Source organism: Ammospiza nelsoni, chromosome 17 (assembly GCF_027579445.1).
Source record: "Ammospiza nelsoni isolate bAmmNel1 chromosome 17, bAmmNel1.pri, whole genome shotgun sequence".
NCBI classification, from domain to species: Eukaryota; Metazoa; Chordata; class Aves; order Passeriformes; family Passerellidae; genus Ammospiza; species Ammospiza nelsoni.
The window spans coordinates 9,105,572-9,129,962 of NC_080649.1; the positions used below are offsets into that span (position 1 = coordinate 9,105,572).

At 39.3% G+C, this 24,391-nt stretch overlaps 1 protein-coding gene across 2 annotated transcripts in view; it reads right to left on the minus strand.

Annotated features, from left to right (window-relative positions):
• Nucleotides 1-21,127: 21,127 nt before the first annotated feature.
• Nucleotides 21,128-24,391, minus strand: part of CPPED1 (calcineurin like phosphoesterase domain containing 1) — a 39,687-nt gene continuing 36,423 nt past the window's right edge. For both annotated transcript variants that reach the window (XM_059484629.1, XM_059484628.1), the window contains exon 4: nucleotides 21,128-22,396. In XM_059484629.1, coding sequence (XP_059340612.1) covers nucleotides 22,164-22,396 — 233 coding nt within the window. In that variant the 3' untranslated portion in view covers nucleotides 21,128-22,163. The remainder of the gene's footprint in view (nucleotides 22,397-24,391) is intronic.

The window sequence follows — 24,391 nt, forward strand, 5'->3', positions numbered from 1 at the left end:
TGTACTTTCCCAGTTGTAACAGGCTGGTAGGATCAGGTTCTGGCAAAACATAATTAAAATGTATATATTTGCTTGTTTTTTAATGTCATGCACATCTTCTCATTCTGCAGATCAGTCTGGAATGCCAAACAACTGCAACACATCATATCCTTTCATATCAGATGCCCTTGGGTTTTGTTCCAATCAATTATCGGTTTCACTTGTGAAAAGCAAATTGAGAGTTCATAAACAAATAAGGTTACTGTCCTGGATATCTGCAGTGTTCAGGGGTCAGCATTAAAGGATGAACTTTGTAAATTGCCTGGTCTAACAGTAAAAAAAGCAAAGTGTCTGGGGCTTTTTCTTCCCCTCCAATTTGCAGCCAGGCAGTATTACAGCAAGTTGAGAAATTTCAAGTGTTATTGATTGCAACATTTTTTTCCTGTCATCTTCTTTGACAGATATTTTGGAGCAAGGATATTGGTACCTGAAAAGAGTCTTTTAACTGCAGTTATGGAACAGTTACCTGGGTAATATTACAGCCCCTGAGTGGCCTCCTCTCTGAGCAGCAGGTGTGTGTGTTATCTCCATGGCACAGGGAGAAAGGCTGATATGATAAGCAGAAAGGCAAGTTTCCCTGACACATTTTGTGTCGTTCTCCTAAATTTCACCTCCTCTTGGACACCTGTCAGCCATCTCACCTCACGGAGACAGGGCTGAAACCTGAACAGAACAAAAGGGACATGAATCAGTCCAGCGGCCGGGGAGGGCACACGGTGTGTTCAGTCCCGTTACCAGGCACTCGATGAGCTCGGAGGCGGTGGCACAGGTGGCATTTGGCTGCAGTGCAGTGACAGAGCACAGACGGATGAGCGCTTCCAGCGCCGCTCCGCAGGGAGCCCAGGCCTCCCTCAGGTGCCTGGAGCAGCCTCATCTGCCCTTCAGCCGCTCTCTGTGCCAGCTGAAATCCAAGTTTCAGTCTTAGCCACAAGCTTTCCTCCCTGCACAAAGCATCTGCCCCCTTTTTGGCTGCGGAGGAGTTTTCTCCTCCAAAAGGTCACCTCAGCTCCCAGCAGCCGCTGCTGGCTGCCGATCAGGGCTGCTGCGGGAACTTTTCCCTATTCATTAATCGAAAGTTTTCCCATACTCTTTTCCTGCGAGGTGCCCTCCTCCAGCAACCTCCTGTAAATTAAAACCGGAATGATTTTCCCGGCTCACCGTGCCGCAGTTAACAGTGAAGGGCAGCGGCTGTCCCGGGCCACCCCCCGCCTCAGCCACCACAGCGCGCGCTGAAGGAGCCGGCGGCCTCCGCAGGGCTGGAACTGCGGCGTCTGCTGTGCCAGCACCTCCAGAAAACATGGTTTAGAGCAGATCCCCAGGCTCCCTCCTCGCAGCGCCTCGCAGCCGTCGTGGGAGTGTGCTCGCCTTTCCCTCAAACCGGCTGGGTGCCATGCCCGGGTTTTTCTCACAGGCGGCCCGGCCTTGTCCCGAGGTGCCCGGGTCTGTCCCGAGGTGCCCGGGTTTCCCTCAGAAAGGTGTTCCCAGCCCCGGTGGCGGCCGTCTGGTTGCGGACCCCCGGGGGGAATCGCCTGGGTAGTTTCTAGAACCGTCCGAGGACCCAGCCCTGCCTTGCCCTGCCTTGAGGGCCTTTCCCTTCCCTGCCCGCCTCCCCTGCCCTCCCCCGGCATAGAGGACTTTAACAGGAATAATATTTTAAAACAGAGCTTTTAGCCCTAACGTTTGTGTTGCCCGCGGGTGACCCGCCAACGTTCCGGAGCTCTGCGGGGAGAAGGCGCTGTGGGAAGCCCGGATCCGCCGTGTCCCCGGCGTGCCGCGGCTGGCCGGGGTGGCTGCCGGCTGAGCAGAAAGGCAGCAGATGTTTAATGTCTGTCTGTGAAATGCGAAATGCCACCAGGCTCTTCACTGCTCAGCCCTTTACGCTATTTCCCTTATGGCTGCCTCGCTTCTTTTGTTCTTCCTTGGCAAGCTAAACGAGGAAGGAACTCGTGAATTAATAGAGGAGGAGGTGTCAAAATTTAAATGATTTTTTTCTTGCTACTATTTACTCAATTTGCAACACTTGTCACTGAGGGAAGTAATATAGTTACTCATAAAAGAGAAATCCGGAGGCTTTTAATGTGAGAGTTGGTAAGGCAGGAGCTTCTGGAGGAAACCTGCCTTTTCTCCCTGCTCAGGAAGGTCAATAGTAGCCCTTTGTCCCAAGGGTGTGAGTCCTCTGCTCTCACCATTAATGTCATTAGCTCATTTGGCAAACGGTTCACTTCTTTTTACAAAATATATAGCAAAAATACTTTAATTAACTTCATAATTGGTTTTTGAAACTTCAAATCACAACTCATTCATAAACAGGTATTTCTGCTATAGATGAAAAACCTCAAAAAGCTTGGAGACCAGAAAACATTTATCTCTTCAAAATTAAACTCGAAACCTTTGTCCTTTCTCTGTTCAGTCCATGTTATAGACTCTATGATCTTTTGTCTTTGTGTATATTCATTTTCCCCTTGGTATTTTACTTCAGCAGCACTCATCAGGCAAATTAATCTAAAATGAAGTTTACAACAATGTATCTGAAGTTTCCAGGCCCCAGAAGAACTTGATTTGTGTAATGGGACAGGACTTAATTCAGTTGTAATTTTAATACAAGTTTAAGTAGCAACCCTTCATAATTCTTTAGCCAATTATATCTAACTGCTCACAGATTATGTATTGTATATGGTTTCAGTTAATTGTATAGCACACCATCAAATTGGTAAATACAATTGTCCTCAGCTTTTGATAGACTACAGAAGGAGACACATATATGAGTAACTTTCCTGGAATGACAGATGGGACTGCAGCAAGTCTGGCCATTATGTTTCAGTTGCACTAATATGTTATGGATCAGCATTACAAAATAAGCCCATTAACACTGTCAGAAAGAGAAAGTCATTGGCAGAGCAAGGAAAAGAATTTATGAATACCATTTCCTAATCCTTCAGTCTAAACACTAAACCCTGTTGTCATTAAGAATTCAAAAACAGAGAATATTGTTATTCCCAAACTGTGATCGTGCATTTTTATTCAAGGTTTACCTCAGGTATTGTAATATGTTATGGAAGATGTTGACAAAGTGGAATTTCTTAAAGGAATGACAAGCTGTCATGCAAAGGCTGCTGTATTTGCAGTGTCTGTGACTCAGTGGACTGATGATACTGTCACTTCTTGGAAATTCTGAGCGGAAGAGGCTACAAATAAACCAAGTCTCTGGCTTGCCAGTCATATGCAAGGAATAGCTATCTGATGAAGGGAAATTATATAACTACATAAGGACAGCATTTTTTATACGGCCCTGGAAGCAGCCCCTGTTGTTCTCTTTACAGGGCAAGTGAAATGTGCATCAGATACAGGTGAGGGCATGTTTAGTCTGTACATTTCTACAGGAGAAACCTGACCCTACCCATCTTTCATTGTGAAGAGTTTTGGATAACTGCATTTGAAAAAAGGACAGGTATGAAGTAAATGAAAAATAATGTCTGGATCATGAGGAGTTACTTCATTAGTTCTCAAAACATGGAACAGAAATTAGTTCTTAAAACATGGAGCAGAAATCTCCAGCAGCTGCAGCAAAGTGGTCTAGAAAGTCTTTCACAGCTTGATCTGCAGCATAATGGCTGTGGAGCGAGAAATTCCCATGGTGTTTGTTATTACTGGTGATGAAAAAAACTACAAACAAACAAAAAATAATCCTCGAGTCTTATGCTAATTAGTGTATGGCACACTGCAAACCACCAAGATAATAATGGCTGATTTGGTTAAGAAAAAAATGTGATAAACATATAGAAAAATCAGATAGTATGATAAGCCTCACAAACCGCTAAATATTGCATTAAAAAAAATAAATTGAGTCCAGTATTGGTCTCTGCTGCTTTTAGAGGTGGGAGGATAGTTCATTACGATTCAAGGAGCAGAGGCAGTCACAGGCCATGTTTTCTCCTGGAGTATTGATGTATTTGTACACATTGGTTGGGAGTGTTTTGGATCATTATAGCTGTGCCTCTTGTGAAGTGTAGGTGTTTGCATTCCTGACTCGCACAGAGCTGCGAGGGCTTGGAAAAAACAGTCTCTGAGCTGGTGTTGAACGTGTGTGTGGGGCTTTCTTTAACAGAACCAGAAATCTTTGCCAAGCTCTCGGGTAATGAATGAACTTGCTGAAAGCAGAGGATGTAAAGGTTAAATGGAAGAAGGAAGGTAGATCAGGGTGTGTTTCTTGAAGGTGAACTGTAGAGGAGTTCAGGGATTCAAGCATTAATCATTGGGCTCTGTGCATGTTTATCATAGGCAATTATTGGGTACATCACTGCTGCCTTTGAAGTGCTGTCTTCTCTCCTCCTTCGCAAGAAGCCAGGACTGGATGCCAGTTTTGTTCTCCTGTGTGAAAAGAAAGTTTGTGCCTTTCCTATGAAGATCATGAAAAGGGTAATTTTCCCCTCTGGCTTTCCTTCTGTACCACTAAAGTAGAGATGCTGGGATGACTCCTCTAGAAGACACAGCTCCACCTCTTATTTCCATACTTTCTATACATAGCAAATCTACTTTCCTGTTTCTCTGGGAGATTGGGGAGATTTCTTTAGTGTTTGAAAATGAAGCATCATTTTCTTTTCCACATAAGAGCATGTCGTGGGTTGACAGCCTTTATCCCAATATGGGATAAAGGCTGTCAACCCACGACAGAGCACCCAACCTGATCTTCTGGCTACATTAGGAAAGAAGAAGTGCTATAAAACGCTCAGGCATGGCATAATAGCCTCTTGATGGATGTTTCCCATGTCAACATTGCTATTTGAGACCATTGCCTTAACCCAAGGTTTGCACAATTTCCTACTTTCAGAGTGACTTGTGAGATCAGTTCTAAAGTCACTTGGTATGAATTCTAAAATGATAGGGCATGAACAGAAGCAGACCTGCTGTCCCTTGTCTTTAATATCAGAAAAAACTGTGTAAGTAGGCCATGGAGAACAGGAATTGTAATGAGATTTGGTGAGTTTTCCAGTTTCTTCAGCTTTTACATTTATTGAGGTGATTCTTACTGAATAAGTCTCTACGTTATCATCCTTTTGTAGGGTTTATCTTCCATGTATTTGGAGTCAGTGTGGGTGGTTTTCACAAATAGTCTGGTGTTACCTTTGGACACCACATTTCTTAGACTTTTCATTCTGTGGTTACTTGGTCACTTTGATCTCTCCTTACACTGGCAATATTTCCAAGCAGTTCTGGAATAACTAATGCTCGTGATTTAAATCTGACACTGTTGGTAATGGACACTTTGTTTAGATATATGATTTAATAATAAAGCTGCAGAACAGAATAATTCACCTATTATTTCTTTTAAAAGAAGCTCTGGTCTTTGTAGGGTTTTTGCAAACCATGTGGTACGCACTTCCAAATATTAGGTTTTCTAAAGTGTGAGCTGTACAGGGTAGTAGGCTTGCCATTAGCTCTGTTTTCTTGTTTTTCAACAGTAAATAGCAAATTAACTATTAAACTGGAAATGGCAAACAAAAATTCTAAAGGGAGAATATGTGATGCAGACCCTGGCTTCTAGGGAGGCAAAAGGGAAAGGAAATAAAATATCCACATTTCCCAGATTTTCATTTAATCCCCTTCTTGTCCATATGAATGTATTGTAGAATGTAAATCTATTAGTTGATATTCCTTTGCCTTTCTAGCTTCCTTGCTTTTTATAACATTACTGTATTCAAATTTAGACTAAGCTTAGGGACTTCTCCAATCTTTTATTTCAGGTTTGCATATAAGCAGTAAATATACAGCCCCAAAAGGAATGCAAATATTACATCTATGTCATAATTAGCATTAAGACATTTAAGAAAAATGGAAAAGGGATTTATGGTTTTGCTATATGAAAAAGCTATTTATCATTATAGATCTTCATTGAAAGTTGTTGGCATCTGAGCGATGGTTTTGGAGATTGCATACTAGGGATGAATACAAATACACCTGCTTTTGTCATAAACTTTCCTTATGACAACAGTGAATTGTCCTGCTCTGTCCTTTATTCTGCTAATATATCAAATTGGATTTGCTTATTCATTTGTGTGGCAGTTACACTGTGAAGTGTTTCCATCCATTTCACAGAGCCATTAGTAATAATGAAGTCTTAATATGTTTAATACTACAAGACAGAGTATCATCTCACAGTTCCTGTTCTTGGGATGCTGTAGGGTCTGGGAGACTCTTGAGGAGTTCTTAACATTATTTCCATACTCTCTGGATGTTTTGAAAGATTATATAAGACTTACTTGAGTATTACTGGTTTTTGGTTTTTTTAAAATCTTATCCTCAAGAAACTTAATGTTTTCTTGCAGATTTATTTTAAGATGAAGTAATAAAAATTAGGTATCTACCTCAAGGAATTTCCTTTCAGTTAAAAAAACATCTTACAAGAATTGCCTTTTGATAGGCTTTTCCCCAGTGCTTGCTGGCTTACAGAATTCTGAGTAGGTCTTGTTATCCTATGAGGATTGTCTTAGACTTTCCGAGCTGCTTACTGCCTGGGATGGACCTTTCAGACTTTGCATCTTGTAACATTTTTGTGGTGAAAGGGTACTGGGAGAGTATTCCTGAAAAATACATTTCTTTTATGCAATTTCAGTACATGCTCAGTGGTGAGTGTGCTAAATGAATTTGGTTGCTTGGATCCACCACCTGGGAATAATGAAACCCTACAGTGCGGAAGAGAGGCACTAACACTCCGCTGTTTGTCACTCCTCTGTCCATTCCTTGGGAGTTCTGGTGTTGATCATAACACCAATAACAGTAAAAATGCACAGAGAATCTTGTTGGGTGACTGCACAGCAGCATCCCCGTGGTCTTTGTTTTCTGTTTGTGCCTCTGAAATCTCTTTCCTCATGGCATCGTGTTGGGTTTTGAATGCGAGACTCTTACGCTGTGCCATCCCTGTGTTTATCTTAAGCATCTGCATGCAGTCCCCCTGCTGCTAAGTGAATTCTTATGAAGGAAATGGCTCCACTGTTTGTTGAATTCCAACTGTTGAATTTTTCTGGAAAGCATCATTGATATGTTGCAGGGTTTGCCTATAGCAGTTACATGAGCTCTGCCTGGGTGAGAGGGTAGCGAGAGAAGCATTCCTTTGGGATCTTTGTGTTACCTGCAGGCTTCCTGTTGACCTTTTTCTCCTTTGGGGTGGAAAGGGACCACCTGCATCTGTTATGCTGATGACACATCTTGGCTGCTGCAGATGTGTCAGGAGCTGACCTGGGAGCACAGGTGTGAAAGGTGACAGTCTCGTGCCCAATCTTTGTGCAGACTGCTTTGCCATTTAATGAACATCCAGCCAGTCACTCTTGATAAGTATTGCTATAAGTGACCTAGAACTTTGTGTTTTTTAATTTCTTTTCCTTTTATAATCAGGCAGGCAGAAACATATGCTTTGATCAGTCATCTTTCTATTTTCTTATTCCTTTACCCGCAGGTACCAGCTTTTATCATTTCCCACAGCTCTGTGCATACAAACGCCATAAACAAGTAGTAAAGTGTCTGAGTCATCAGATATAGTTCCTCAGGGAGTCTTACAGAAGAGAACTAGATCCTGATTTTTGCTGCTGTTGCTGTGCTTATGTTAAGAGTCCCATGACACTGGCCTGGTACTTATTTATAAGGAGAAAAATTCATAACCAGATGAAGAAATCAGGAAAATCAGAATATTTGTAATCTTCTGGTGGGTCTTATGTGCCTGCTAAACAGCAGATACATATATAGCAGTAACTCTTTTCCAGTGGGTTTTAAAGCAAAAGTGGGAAATAATTGATGTCATTAACAATGACTAAATTTGCATATTTATTATATTATGCCAATGAAGAGCAGGACTGTGAATAAACTAATGTTATAACTGGCAAGGGATGTTTTTTGGCTGGTGTGTTATGTGGAATCTTATTACTTTGACAATTGCTGATTTGATGCCTTCCCAAATGCTGCTTTTTCAAATATCTTCTTCCAGGGAAGCCTCCTCAAAAAAATCCCTCCAGATTTGATAGCTCCTGCCATAACACAAATTATGTTTTTGCCTCCATTTCTACACAGGGTTCTTTATATTTGAGAAAGTATCTGAAGTCATACATGGATGAAATATGGAAACATTCAATAGATTCGTAAAATTCATATAGATTATCCTTCCAATCTACTTCCTAAGACAGCCTTGTAAACTTGTAATGCACATGTATTCCAGATATTGCTTGTTATTTCTATTGTCAAAAGAGAATTATTGAGGAGAGGAAAAATAAAGGCAGTATTAACCCAACAGAATCTTAAAAAGGTACTTTCCATCTCCAGAAAGCATGGAGACAGATAAAGCGCATTGATAAGCACACTGGTGCAGATGAAATCAGATTTAATATCAATATCATATGGTCATCAGGATCTGGTGTGCTGTAAATTATTGAACATAATCTTGACAGTTGCTCCCTGCAGCTCATGGTCTTAAGGTGATAAGAGCCTTTGGACAGAAGTGCTTGGCTTATAATAATTCTGTAATGGTGCTGGATGTGCGCTGCCTGTGGCAAGGGCACTGACTTAAAAAGAAATCTAGTGAAATCCAGGACAGAGCAATGAGGAAAGAGTAATTAATATATCATAACTGAGATTTTTCTGATGTGAGCTGAAATTTACATGAGGCAAATGGAACAAGAACTGAGAGATTTGCTACAGATGTCAAGAATTGCCAATACTGGAAGAGGCCTGCCAAAGGGTAAGGATGCTTCAGTCACCCATTTGCATGAACTGATATTCAAAGGTCAGCACTAATGTGACATCTCCCTGTTTTCAGACTGTTGTCTTGTCCATGTAGTGTGGACTAAAATTCAGGCTGTTGTTAGGGAGCTTTAGTGGTACTTACCCTACATGTGACTTTGTAGATTACATGAAGCAAACAAGCAAATAAATAAGAAAAAAACACAGAGCTTTTAAATTTATCTTATTGCACTTATATTTTTTGTTTCTGCAAAATTTATTAGAGAAGAAAGCAAGTCAGAATTTCTTAAGGTTTGCTTAAGGTGTACTCTCAGTGGAGTGTGGTTCTAGCTGTAGGAAGTTAATAGATATAAATTACTTTTCCCCTTGTCTTGACAAAAAGAATTGGCAGACAAATTTTGTATGTCTACAATGTAAATCTCCTAGAAGATGAAATACAAAAGCACATCTCTTTTTTAATGCATGGATTCATGCACTCTAAAAGTTTAAAAACATGGAAATTCAAAAGCTGTGATCAGTAGATCAAATTGGCATTCTCTTTGAACAAGTAAGAAAGACATAATGATATGAATAAAAATAACTTTCTAACAACTAGATTCTTACAAAATAACCTTGTCCTCATTTGCTACAAAGGACTTCAATCTCTGTTTCAAGAGGAATGGAATTTTTGGAGTAAAATTCCAGGTAGTTGTAGATGTTGGGACACCTGTTGTTTGTGTGACATTATGTTCCAGTTTGCCAACTTAAAGACCAGCAAAAAATTGTCTGCAAAATAGCATGGCTACCCAGAGTGTGGAGCCAGGTCACTGAACTTCTGATATCATTGTATTTTCTTTAATAAAAATGGAACAGTAAGTGGAACTGCGATTAGAGGGTGCCACAGTAAGATTTTATTTTTCATAAATATTTTATGCTGATTGTCAAGGGAAGAAGAGGTTATGTGTTTATTTTAGCTTAAGTGCATGCTCTGAGCAGGGTCTGGGTAGATGACATCCAGAGGTCCCTTTCAAAATAAAATTTTCTCTGATACATTAACAAGTGTCTGTATGTACAACAAGTGTACCTGCCTGCATGAAACAAAGTGAAAATAATTTTTTTAAAAATCTTTACAGACAAAAATATGCACAAGTAGGGATATTGCAGCAATGTTTTGCTGCCTCCAGAAGAGTTCTGCACCTGCACACCAATGTAGGAGAGCTCTTTACTGTGGCAGAACAGTTCATGGAGGCCTGGAGAGGCCACGCTCCCTGATACAGCTCCCCACACACACCTCTGGTAAGTTGTGCTGAATTCCATCCCTTGGTTCATTTACCTTCTCAGGGTATTCCCAGGCCACTAGCTGTCTAACAAAGCACATTATTGACACATCTACTTTATTACTCCTTGACCATGAAAGACAGTCCTGGACACTTCTGCTCAGCTTGCTGATGGGCTTTGCTAAACCCTTCCCTTGGGAGTTGATATCCATTACAACCCTTGCTTACAGAAGGACTTGTCACAGAGTATGTGAGGCTGGAATCACAGTTTTGGGATCACTTATCCTGGACTGGAGAGTGCATCTTAGAGCCTGAAAGTCTTAGGATTTCTTTTTGTTTGTTTCTATTGAAATTCAGTGAAATGAAGTGGCTCTACTTATTTGAGACTTGTAGGCATATGAATGTGCTACCCAACAGCAACGTGAAGGAGAGTATAACCTGCTGCCATGTGACATAGTTCTAGAGGTAGTATACGAATATGAAATAATTTCAATGATCTAAAGTTTCTTCTTTTTCCCAGCATGTCAAGAAATAGAAGTATTACATGTGCTTAGAGCTCTAATGTGATTATGTCTCCACAGGATACCAGGATTTAATGTGTTGCACAGAAACTCTGATATATAGTATTATGATTTTGCTTGCTGTATTTGCAATCACTGTTGGGTTGAAAACTTGATCTGACTATAAATATAACATATATTTCATTTTTATTTAAAAAAGAGAAAAGTGTTCATTGGTCATCATGAAAGAGGTATCACAGTCAATGCACATTGTAGAAGCATAATTAGTCAGATGATGATCTGGCATGTGCAGGAAGAATCTAAGAAATTTATCAGTGTGTCTGAAGCAAGTTAATTTGGCTGCCTTAATCTATGTTCCATATAATCATTATGACAAAGAGAGTAACCCAGTTTAATTTTAATGTTCAAAAAGCCAAGGGAAATTGTCATTAGTTGAAATTAAGAATAGTTCAAATCAGTGAGATAATATCAAAACAGAGCCCTGAAATATTATTCTAGCCTCATTTTTCCAGAGTCCAAAGTAGTAAAAATTCCCAGTAATTCTGTAATTTAGTTATGATCATAAGCACTCTTTAAGTTGGATTAGAAGTGGAGTTCCAGATTAATGCCTCTTATTGCACCCCTTAGGCTGTTTCTTTTTTTCAATATTCAGTTCTGATAGCTCTATATGCTGACAGCTCTTGTATGTACAAAGGAGAAAGCTATTTGGAGGGCAATGGTTAGGCTCATCCTAATGGATGGTTGTCAAAATTAATTTTCCCTGAGTTCTTGGCCTTTAATTCTCAGTGAACTCAGTGATACCACAGGTCAGTCTCTATTCAGATGAAAACCTCAGTGCCTAAACATGGGGATTTGAAAGCAGAAATGTATAAATATTTTTGAAATATTTAAATCTCCCAGCCAGCATTTGCTTTCAGAAGTGTCACCTTTCATATGCAGATCCGTTTTCTTGTCTCCTTGCAAAGTGCAAATAACCCAATCTTAAATAACTGCGGATAATGCATTGTAGAACTTAAGTAACTGTAATCAGCAGACAAAATAACTTGCAATTACTCACTTTGATTCTGTTCCTTTGCTCCACAGCACAAGGTGGTTACTGCAGTTTCTGACCATCTTAAAGACAGGATTCTGAGCCTGTGTTCTCCTGCTCCTTTCAGCAGAGCACTGAGGCTGCTGGAGCTTTCCAAGCCTGGCTCAGGCTGGCAGCTGTCAGGATGTGCAGTGCAGTAGCTCAGTCCTCCATGGTCCATCACATCCTCATTGATTGCCAGGACCTTTCCCTGCTTTGACTGAAAAACTCAAATGGGATGGAATCACAGAGACTAGGAAGGATGGCTGGTGCTTAGTTGACTTTGAAAACCTGGTCTGTTATTGACTGGGGCAGCATTAAGAAAATCAAGCATTTGTCGATGAAATGTAAAAAAATAATTGTAAAAATACCTGGCAAATCTCCTTCTTCCTAAGGCAGGCAACCCTCTTCTGCCACTGGTCACCCCCAAATCTGCTACTAGGTAACTGATGTAGAGGACTAAAAGTGAGGGTACTCTGTTTGTGTGTTTGAGAAGTACTACAACAGACACAGAACTTGAAAAACATTTACTGTAAATCCTCTGGACCACCAAATGGTTTTGCTGTCCTTTCTGAAACCACACATACACACTGTCCTCCAGAGGTGCTGCCCTGTCTCTTCAGCCCTCAGATGGATGGAATTTGGGGAGATTGAGAGTACATTTGCTATTGGCACAGAAATAAATGTCAGGCTACAAATTTTTCCATTCTATTTAAGAAAAACTATTTTTCACCACAATGGTAGAAAAGCTTATGCAATTCTTCTTGTATGACTGAGATGTACTCTGTAACATAGAAATTTTAATGCTTCCTGCTGCTTTTAAAATCTGTGCCTCATTTTGACTGAGAGTTTCAGTCTTTTGAACAAATGCTTCATTTTTTTTTCAACTCACTCAATCACCCAGATTTCTTTAGTTGTATTATACCACCTGGAATGGAAAGAAATGTTGACTGAAAACTGCTGTCTGCCAGAGGTGAATTATCAGACCAACATTTTTTGAGACAAATGTTGGAAAGAGCTTCATAAAGATTTTTGCAATTTGTAGCTCATTGGCAAGTGTAATCAATAATGGTGTGAAGGCTTTCAGCTGGGCCTTCTGCAAAGATCGTGGCAGCTGAACAAGTTGTCCCTGGAGTGTGTTGGGCTGCATGGTAATGTTGAAGAGGCTGGCTGTGTGTTAAAGCACTCTGGTATGATTAAGAAAGTGCATGTGTTGAACACAGATATGAAAAGGCCTTTTTTTCATGCTTTCTCCCTCCATGTGCACACATTTTCAAAAGAAATTTGCACTGCTCTTTGGACAGAGAGTGCTCTGTGCTGCTGGCAGTGCCACCAGGATCACTGCTCAGCCTCACAATTCCCAACCCAGCCACTGATCAATGAGCTCTATCAATTGCCTCAGCTCTGGAGCTCTCCCAAGGGCAGGGACTCCTTTTTGTTTCAGGAGTTCACCCTGTCATCCCAACAGATCATCTCTGTTTGCAGCAGAAGGCAGTAGGGGATCTGTGCTGTTTTTCATATCTCAAAGCAGTATTTTGCTTGCTTTCTCCCAGTTTGCCTTTAAGCAGCATCATCCAGCAGAAAGTGGAAAACCTGCTGCTGAGAGTGAAGTCAAAGGCATGTGATGAGTGCAAGAGCAGTTGGAAGCATCCCTCACTGGGAGCTTCTCTTTGTTAACGCACAGTGAAGTTATGTGTAAAGATGAGGGGGAGTTCTAATTATGCATTTTCTGAACATAACATCTCATAAGATCATTGTCAGCTAATCAGAAATTTCCAAACTTGTTTAGCATTCAAAGGCACTTTGTAACCAAATGTAAACTTCAAATTTACACCTTTATATCAAACCTTATTTAGATTCTGTTTTCAGTGGCCTTTAATGAAAAACACACCAGCCCTTCAGAGGATTTGAAATGCTGACTGGTTCCTTCTTGCTCTAATTCCTTTAGAGTAAGCACAAGGGCTTTTAGAGAAGCTTCAACAATTTAATTCACTAATTAGACCCATATACATAAATATGTTCCTAGCATTTGATATGCCTTAGTTCAAAGTAGTAGCGTTCTAATTTGGAAGCAGGCTAAGGAAATAGAAATACTTCCACATGTTTTGTTTGGGGCTAAATATTAGATAACAAATTTACCCAGTACCTTTGCTACTTTTACTATGTACCTGGTGAAACTTAATGTCCAGGAGCAGAGATGATGACAGGCTGACATTTCTGAATACAGCTCTTCCAAATAGTTTGATACCAGGTCAAGTAATGAAATTAGGATATTTTGGAGGATTATAAAGATTTTAATTTCTTCTCCTTTGACATCACTTAGAAAGGGGCTAACAATTCCAGCATATCAAAATGTTTTTGAATAATGTTTCTGAAGGCTTTTAGAGTCTTATTTTGAGTGAAATTTGGCTCTACTTTGCAAAGGCTGTAAGACTATTCAAACACATAAGGCTTTTTTACTAAAAAGCTTTCTTTGCTAAATAGTTATTTTTATCAAGGCTTTTAATCCATTAAAATGCATTAGTCACATGTCTTGTTCAGTGCTCCACACTGAAATATTACCTGCTCAGGGCTGAGGTGACACAAAGGTGCAGTGTACATATTCAGTAGTACATTAGTTACTGTCATGGTACCAGTTTGCTGACAGAGTTCAGTCAAGGAAAGTTGTTTGATGAAAAAAAAAAAAATCTACCTGTCTATCCTTTCTTCTTCTTGCTTCTTTATTAAGCCTCTGAATGTGGAGAGCCAGCTGGACAATTTTCCTGTCTATTTCTGGGCCTAGGTGTTAATTTAAAATAATTGTATTGAATTTAAGTTGTCATAATTAGTGTCTGAATGCACAAGAGCCTCCTGGAAACTCAGCTTACCCTGTTCCCTTTGTGATGTTTCAGTGTTCCACCCCATAAAAAACCCTGTGCACAGTTGGACGCCATTTCCGCATGAAACCACTGGACATAATTTAGTTTTCTGGTAGTATTAAAGTAATGAGTCAAAGATGAGCATAAATGTTGAAGAAAAGCTACTGTGAGTTCCCCAGCTGAGAAATAAATGGTACTGACAGATGTGCTCTATATTTGCAAGAGTTTTACTGTGTTGAAGAATGCTGTTTCTAAGTTGTTTTTGTTTTAGTTTGACTGTTCTTGTTAACTCAGAGATTTCCCAATGAAGCCATTTTTCACCCCAAACCTGGAAAACACTGATGTTTTTAATTACAATTTCTTTAGGTGAACTCTTTCCTATGGCCTTGTATGAGGCTACTTCAGTGTTTTCCTGCAGAGAAGACAGCTCACGTCTCCAGCCCCAGATGGGCTGATGGGTCAGTGCAGAATAATAAAGATCCATGCATTCAGCATAATAATTAAAAAACCTTGTTTTGTATTTTTAAAACAAAATAACATTTGGAAATACTTTGCTTAGATGTTTAGAGTTACTTCTACAAATACATTCCTTGCTGCACTAATATAGAAACTTCTGGTAATGGAGCATTTCTAGCATTGATATTAAGAAGAAAAAGAGATTAATATCTGAGAACAGAGCTGTAAGACTGTATTAAGACACCCCAGAAACAGGTACATAAGATATTATATCCTTATACAATGTAAGTATATTGCAGCAATTCATGTTCTACTTGTTGAATGTAAATAAAGAGCTTCAAAAGAAAATTGCAAACGTTAAGCAAACTCTAAGTTCAGAAGGTAAGAAATAAACCTTATTAATTATTACATTAAGTATTGTTATGCTTAATGACATTTTTAGAACTATCAGCATACAGTCCTAATTATATTCTATATTTTTCAGGGTAAGAAGTGGTTTTTTTATCTTAAAATATATTAAATTAAAAATTCATTAAAATTAAAAATTGATCAGATTTGCCAAATAATTCCCTTCTTGTTTATCATTTTGTAATAGGCATAATATTCACCAGTTAGTCTGTGGTGTGTTGGAAATACTAATGCTACTACTGAGCGTGAACTATGAACTGGATAATTTTTTAATGTTATGCTGAAAAATTCTGAGTGTTGCCATCAAGCATCAGTTTGATCTCTGTCTCATTAACAGACCTTACTTAAAATGCCATTCACTCAGAGTTCATAGGAGGAATAATTAAATATCCTTTGTGTAGTGGTAGTTGAAATGGTAAAAACCACAAGTGAGCTGAGTGGGAAGATCAGTAAGAATTTACAGCGTACCTGGGAGATGAAGGCTTGCCCTGAACGTGTGCCTGGAGCTCTGGCTTTGCTCATCTTTGAGACTGAGAGTGACAACAGCCAGAGGAGAATGAGAGAAGGCAGCAGTAGTAATGAAAGGATTATCTCCCCAGGAGAAATGGGGAACCTTTCCAGTGTTAATAGACTGCAAAGAAATTTTACTGCAAAGAAATGCTTGGGTTGAACCGTTCCTCATGCTAAAGGATCCAATAATGGCTTGAACTTTATTTAAAAATCAGGAGGTCAATTCCTGTGGCCATGCTGAAGGGAGATTTGGTTGTAGAACTGGAGTCTGAGCCTTTGTCAGATCTCTAAGTGTGCCTGGTTTCCAGCCAACCACAGCTCTGCTGCTCAGCCTCTGCCAGGCTATGTCCTAATTTCAAAACAATATCTTCACTATGTTTCAGTCCCCAAGGGCAGTAGCTGCACCAGATTTAATTAAAACTGGGAATGCTAATCAGCAGGTCCTCCTGTAACTGAGAGATTTCTCACTGTCCCAAAGTTAAGTGGCTTTTGCCTCCTACCACTATGGGAAGCACTGAGACAATGCTGCTGGGTGACAGATCCCAGAGTCCACAGTTCCTTACCTGAAACTTGGGAACAGCAGCAGGTTCATCCAGGGACAGTCTGCCTTCAGATACAGTGCAGAGGTTGCATAATTGAATTCTGTAACAAATCCCCTTTCTACATTTGCAAATCATAAAACACCAAGACTTTTACTAATGAATATGTGGAAGGAAATAAAAAGAACCTTGAGTAACTTAAAGCCCTTCTCTGCACTGAACTGGATGACAATTATACATTATTGCAGACTCCTGTTCAAGGCTCAGAGACCTTGATTAGCCAGATCCTCTCTGGCCTCTATGATCTGTGCAACGGGATTTTCTCCCAGGGTGTGCAGTACAGGAGCACAGGTGGAAGCAGAAGCACACTCAGAAATAGGAAATGTCCTGAAGTTCAACAGTTGCAACTAATCATTGAAGTCAGCAAGGTGAACAATTATTTACTCTGCTGATTTAAAGAAAGAAGGGGGGAGTGAGGAAGGGAGAATCAAGTAGAAATAGTAAGCAATAAATGTACATGCTTTAATTTTCACTGCTGTAGTGTTGTGTAAGAGTACAGAAATTTCATGGGTTTTACTTTACTTCCACAGGAAGTTTCGTGTTTGTATTTAATTTCTGGTAACCCAAGGGCAAAGCAAAGCAATTAACATGTTGAAGACTTAAAAATAAACTGCAGAAGCTTCAAGTAAAATACCTTTAGCTGATTAGTGTTACAATGCATCTTTAATGAGAAATAAATGAGGATTGCATTGTTTCTCAGGATAAGGAGAGTTGTTAGATATCTGCATTGATAATAGAGGGCTTAGAAATAATCTGTGAGCTGCTTTTCTAGAAGAAAAATAGGAAAATTCTACATGGCCTACCTAGTGTACAGAGAAGAAAAACAGTGAAACCAATACATTTCTAGAAGTTCTTTCCATTAAAAGCTTATTGCAAAGTGAATTTTAACATAGTTCTGTTCCCCTTTGGATTGTTTAGACTCACCCCTTGCTATGTATTCATGTTTCTCTATTTTTGTCCAACTGTTAGTTTTTCTTCAACTCTGATTTTACTACAAACTAATTTGTATAAGAAGTGCAGGCTGTAAAATGTAGAATTAATTTTGAATGACCCACATATAGAATACTAGCTCCTCTTGTACCCACAGCAAACAAAATTCTATGGAAAACAAGGCTCAGAAATAGACTTCACAAAATATTTCTTTACAGTTCTCCTGTCATGGCTGTGTACTGAATAAAGGGAATATGAAAAGTCCTTTGGGAAGATTGGCAGCATCTATGTTTTTAAATAGAATTATTTTTAAATATGCATGAATTTATTGTCTTGGTTAAGTTGCTGCACAGTAAAAAGGAATGCTGTTCTCTGAGCAATAATTGGTCTGTCTCAGCTCCCAAATTGGGTCACAGACAGAATGCTCTGGTATTTCTCTCTTTTACCTTGCTTTCTTGGAAAAGTGATTGAAACTGTAATCCTTACTGCATTGAGGAGGTGTACTGATAAAACCCAGTGTTTTTCATGAATGATAGATCCTCTTCTTTTGTCCTGTTGTTGATGGTGTTGTGTTGTAGAACACCTTAAAGAACAATGTAGAAATCTGCAGTCTCAACAAAATATGCTGAAATGCACTGAATGAATACAGCAATCCCAGTTATTGCTGGAGTTTATTTTTGGTAATAAACACTCCACCTTCTGTATGGCACTGTGGTAAAATGAAATAGTTTAAATTATTAATATTACACCATTTTACAGTCATCATACATCTAAACATGACAAATAACTTTCTAAATATCCCTAAGAAGGACTGAAGGTGAGGTGGAGGTGACAGTACTGTTCTATAAAGCTCATGTGCTACATCACATCTCTCCAGCTGCATCTCCAATTGCTCCAACAATTGAAGGGCTTGGGAGGTCCTGGAGTGCTGGTGACACAACCCAGGAAATCCCTGGACAGGCAGCTTGCCTTGTGTAGGGCTGTAGATCTTGGGTTGTTACAGCAGCATGAGCTGTCTTTCTGTATTGCTGTGTCTTTTTATATGGAAGGTGAGAAAGATTTGAATACAGATAATGCCATTGCCAGTTAATTTTAAAGGCCAAATTGTGTTTTTTAACAATGCTAGACCTTTCTAAGCAATGTCTCAGAAAGATAAGGATATATTTAGAAGATGGATGTTTCAATTTCTGGCTGCCTAAAAATGACATAACAACATTATAAATTTAAATAGGATGATGCTTTAATGAGTCTCCTAGAGGAAAAAAAAAAAAAGGTGTTTATTAGTAGAAATGTACTAAACTATCTGCATTTGACAAAGTGCTAATGGAGAAAATTACTTCTAGAGAAACAAATGAAAATGTCAATTAAAAAAAAGTAATGGCTCCCTAAGTTGTGGGTTGTGGTTTTGCTTTTGGAGTTTTTTATTTTTAATTTTTTTTTCGTGAAGAGAAGTGCTGGGTGTGTTTTCTGTATTGTTTGAAAAGCTTCTGAATTGTCTGTGTTGCCTGAGTTCTGTGAGTGTTGGGGGATTTTTGGGGACACCCCTTCACCCCTTCTGTATCTGCTGCTGCACAGTTGTATTTTATTTAGGCGAGAAGCTAGTTAAATAGGTTGGTCTAATGCTTCTTCTCTATTATATGTTTTGTTTTATTTAGGGATTATTTTCCAAAGAAGTGTCCACAAGCACAGTGCCTGCACCCTAAACCACCTGGCTTTGCACTTCCCTATGTGCCAGAAACCTGGTGTCTCATGTCAGCAGAGACATTCCTGGTAAATGCAGAATATTAATGAAGTTCAAATTCCCTCTTTACAATTTTCTGATGCCAATCAGCTTTTCTCCCTGGTGATGGGACTCCTGAGATGCCAGGTAATGTCAGGGTTTGCTTGGCAGGCACACTGGGAGCTGCTGGGGGTGTGAAGGTTGCCCTTGCTCTAAAGGACATTGCTGTGCTCAGCTGGAGTCTGCACAGAAAGGCTCAGGGAGGGCATGAACAGAAGCAGCTCCGTCCCACTGAGTGAGGCTGCAGTGACACAGCCACTTGTGCCATGACACACATGGGGACCTGGGCCCTGTGAAGCAGGGAAATGTTTAGGTTTTCCTGCTGCTGTTTGATTTGCTTATGTTAGATGTGTCTTCAGTTTCTCACAGCAGAATAAAACCAGCTGAGGATAATGTCTGGGAACACCAGACACTGGGAACCAAGGAGCTGAGCTGAGGTAAGAAAGGAACCATCAAGCAGTGACCATGGCACAGGCTGTCTGCAAATAGGGGTGCCAGGGGAGACTTTACTTCTGCCAGTGTAAAATGTGATTTTTAATGAGACATCAGGCGTTTAATTTCTGTCTCTAATCTCCAGGAGCTGAATACTCTGGCTCTATAAAAATATTACCTCTGTTAAAACCTGCAAGATGAGATGCTGGACCCAAATGCACTAAAGGCAGGCAGTAGGCAAACAGAGTGTACTATGTCTTAATGACTGTTTGGAAAGGTTCAGAAATAGTGTGTTCTTAAATTTGCTTACATTGAAGCTGGAAAACCAGTATTTCTCTCAAAAACTTTGTTTTCAGTCATTTGCCTCATGTTCACAAGTCTCCCCTCAGACTGTACTTAATTACAGTAGTATTTGGTTACCTTCACAGGTTCCTCTGCTGTTCTAATGTGAATTTTCCTCATTTAATAAGAGACATCCAAGTTTATCTCATCCTTTTAGCAGCCTAAGAGAAACCAAAATGAACTGGGTCACTTGATGTTTTTTAATCTCTGTCCAGCCTCAAGCCCACAGCAAAGGGAGGAGTCCCATGCTCTCTTGTTTCCTCAGCACTTTGAACTGTGAGTGACATCTTGCTTTAAAGGCAAGTGACAGGGAGTTACAATTACCAACCCTGCTGGAAGTACCAAAATAATGTCCTCAACATCAAAAGATGTTGTTTTAAATTATAATTAGGGTCTCCATGGGTGAATTGTTTCATCATTTAACATATTTTATTTTTCTTGACATAAACAAGATGAGGCATAGTGACAGCAAGAACCTCTGCCATTTCAAATTAGCTAAAGCATCAGTATTAATTCTTAACCAGCTAATTACACTAAGAAAAGTGAGGAAACACAATTTGTCATTTATGCTGGTAAAAAATCACATTTTCAGCTTATTTTTGTAACTTTTTACTACATACAGAAATGTCCAGCACAAACTATGGTTAAATATCCTTCCCATGATTGTATTATATAGCTACAAAATGTTCTCTCATTTTCCACATTCTACTGAAAATGAGACTGTGAAAACATTCAGCTAAGCAAAAGCAGCTGGAGAATAAAAGCAAAATCACCTCCTTTCTCTCTGAATCCAACATTACCTCTGCTCAAGCTGCTGCCATGGGGCTGCAGTCCCCAGGTGGGCCTGTCCTGGTGCAGGTAAAGCCACTTGCTGCAAGGCAAAGGTGATTTTACAGTCTCAGCAGTTCCATAAATCAGGCTTGAAGGAGACTCCTTGATAAACTGTTGTAACTAAAATGTAATTAAACTGACTCTTCAGCACAGCATTTCCTACCTTTCACCGTGTTTAAATACCTGTAATACCCTCTAGGGAACAGTGTTGTGTGTGAGTACATACATAAAACAGGACAGAATGCATTAATGGTGCTCTCTGTGTTCCTCCCTCTTCAGGTGCCAAAGCTGCACCAGCTCCAGTTCCAGATAACCCATGGCACGGATTGTAATGTGTTCAACTAAATACTTAAAAACCCCAACAGCTATGACTTAATTACATGAAGAATTTATTTGCAACAAATTAGAAACACTTGCTAAAAACAGAGGTGGATTGCAGCATGTAAACTATTTTATAAATTTTTTTTAAGACTTATTGCAGAAGAAAACACACTTTTTAGGATTTTCAATATTCTGTAGTATTCTGTATTGCCTTACAGTAAGGCACTCTACATTGCATTTGGAAATCAAAGTTTGTCTAGGAATCAACAAAGTGACTTCTGATTAAAGTATTCTGTACAGAATATTCTCCCCATGCAATTATTGCAACTTCCATAGCTAGAGCCAGGATATGTGCTAATTGAATGGCAGTGAAATTTCAAAATGGAAGTAGTTGTTTCACCCTTAGTTTCTGTCAGTGACATTTATATCAGCCTCATTTACAGACTTTTCATTATATAAAACTATATAATGGAAACTATAAAACTATATAACATTATATAAAACTTTTTAACAGATATTACAGAAACCCAAGCTGTGACTGCAAACCAGAATGTGTTTGGTCTCCTATTGCTCCTGGCTCTGAAGAGCTAAGAAAATAAACCATGGGAAATGGGAGAAAATATGACACCAATGTAAGAGGATATGATACAAAAATTGCTAAAATTCAGCAGTAGCCTGCTAATTTCACATTTTTTGAGATTTTTTTCTGTAAAATGTCCCCCATTTACATTGTCCAGAAGGTAACAGAAATTACTAAATTTATTGGTTTTGAAATACCCTCTCAAGTTAAAGGGTTATACAGACACCAGTTTCTCTGTAATAGGAAATTATTACCTAGGAGCAAAGTGAAATTCTCAGAACTGTACTTTTGAATCACACATTACCATATTAGCTCTGCTCTTCTCCCATATTCCTCATAGGTCTCATTTTCAAAAAGAAAAACATGTCAACAGCTTCCTTGTTATTTAGGACAACAACAAACTGAGACCTGTTCTGGGACACTGCAGTCAGAAATCTGAGTTCTGCTTGGGGAAACTTTAGGAAACTGTTTACATTTATCTAACAGAAAAATCTCTTTTGACACAGCCTACTTTTGCTTAGCAATCATATCCAGCAGCTCCTTCTCAATGCCATGGCTGCCCAGGTCAGTTAAGCTGTAGTATCTGTGCACCACCTTCTCCTCTGTCACAACCACCACCCGAAGGCCATGTGTATCCTTTCCCAGCTGACATCCTATAGCTGATGACACCACCATTTCCAGGCCTTTGTAGGACCCTCCAGCATTCCTGTGGTAATGCCCAGAAAATACAGCTCTAATGCCTGGTAAAGAAAAAAAAAAAAAACAAAACAAAAGACAGAGTTTATATTTAGTTAGCACATTACAGGTGTCAGATTTACCTTCCTTCTTTAATGGCTCATTAAGCATAAAGTTGAAACTAAAACATTTACCCAAACTTGCATTTTCAACAAATAATTAGTAAACAGCATATTAAGCAGTAAACAGTATTCTAATAGTAATAAATAATTAATCAAACTTTGTGCTCCACCAGCTGTGTTTAGGGTGACTGGACTGTGAGCTCTTTATGCCCACTGCAAGGTGTGTTTGCTGTCTCCCCACTCCTTTGCCTAGAAAGAAGGGACAGTCCAGAAACAGCTGATTAAAATGAGATCCCTGCCCAGAGAATGACTGAAACACTGGCTGAAAGGCAAAGAGAGCAGAGCTGTATTTGTCAATTAGCATGAAGAAAATGTCCCAAGGAGAGCTTAAACCTCTACACCCAAGGCCAGTGACCTTAAAAAAACTAAAGAGGCAAGACAAACAAGAAACACACATGAGAAGGTAAGTTGTAGTCATTTCACAAGACATTGAGGGTATCAAGATGGAACCAGAGCCAGGTACATCAAAGAAATCTAATAAAGCAGAAGTTTTAAGAAGAGGGAGAGAAAGAGGAGCAGCCAGGAAAGGAAAGATTGACATCTGCAAGAGTCAGGCTTGGAATGACATGAATTAACATTTATCATGTATGGGGACAAACAAGGCAGGTGACTCTGATCCCTCTCTATTTTTAATGACTTAAGGCTGTTCTGTTTCCTTTTTTTTAAGAAAAAACACCAAACAAACAGATTACTTATATTTTAGACTTCATTGGAGTAAAAGATATGGAGTTTTTACAGAAACTTTGAAACAATTTGAAATTAAATGAATTATGTCATCCTCACCTCCAAACCAGTAATTTCTACTTTTTGTTTCTGCTGTCTTGCAAACATAAACAAAGAAATGGGTAGAAGCTCTACTTGTTTCTCTGAATGGCCTTTTTGATTGTCTTTACAAATCAGATTCATGCTGCAAAACAGATTAACTTCCCCTCCCTATATCTGATAAATTTTAACAAAATGCTTTTATTACTACAAAATGATGACACCTTGAGTCTGAGTAAAAAAACCAAACATCATCTTGTTGCTAAGTACTTCTCTTTCCTGTCAAAGAGAGGAAATCCCCTCACAAGAGTTGAGAATGCAGCTTCCTCCCTGGGACAGAACATTCTGCCCTGGACAAAGCTTTTCATTCTCAGTTTATTCCACCTTCCTTTGCCATTTAGCCTTTCCAAGCTCTGCCCATAGCTGAGCAACACACTGAACAGCATTCAGAGTTTGGTAACAAAAATCTCATCAGTTTTCCTGCTAATTTAAGGTAGTGTATGTTTTATTTTAAATGGAAATGTGGAGTTAGCATAAATAGCCAGTTTTACAAACAAGATTTGGGATTATGTTTTGGCATGCTTGGTCCTTAGACCCGTGGTCCAGACTCTTACAGCTTCCTGAAGCTGCACCCAATGCCACTTTATACTGTTGTGCAATAGAAAAATTACTGGATCAGATGACTAAAAATAGTGGAAATTTTGTTGGCAGGCCAGAGAGGGGAATTTGTGAGACATTACAACCTTAAATGACATTTAAAAAATAAAAAGCTAGCAGCAACTGATTTTGCCTTCAGACAGCAGAAATCCTGGAAAATAGCAGAGGCAATTTAAAGCCAGAGAGCTGTAATGAGGAACATGCTGCAACTTCACATGGAAATCCTTATTTCTCTAGCCAGAAAAAACGTCCACATTTTCTCCTGCAGTAGATTTAGACCTCTTTCACAGAGATAAAGTGAAAAAGGAAGTAGGTGAACCCATCTTAAGACAGCTGGCTAACATCAATCCTTTGCTTTTGTAGGAGTGAGTGATCTGAAGACTGATATAAAATATATAAACTTGGCTCAAAGTATAGTTAAAAATTAAGCAACTTGGAAAGCAAAATATAAATTATTCT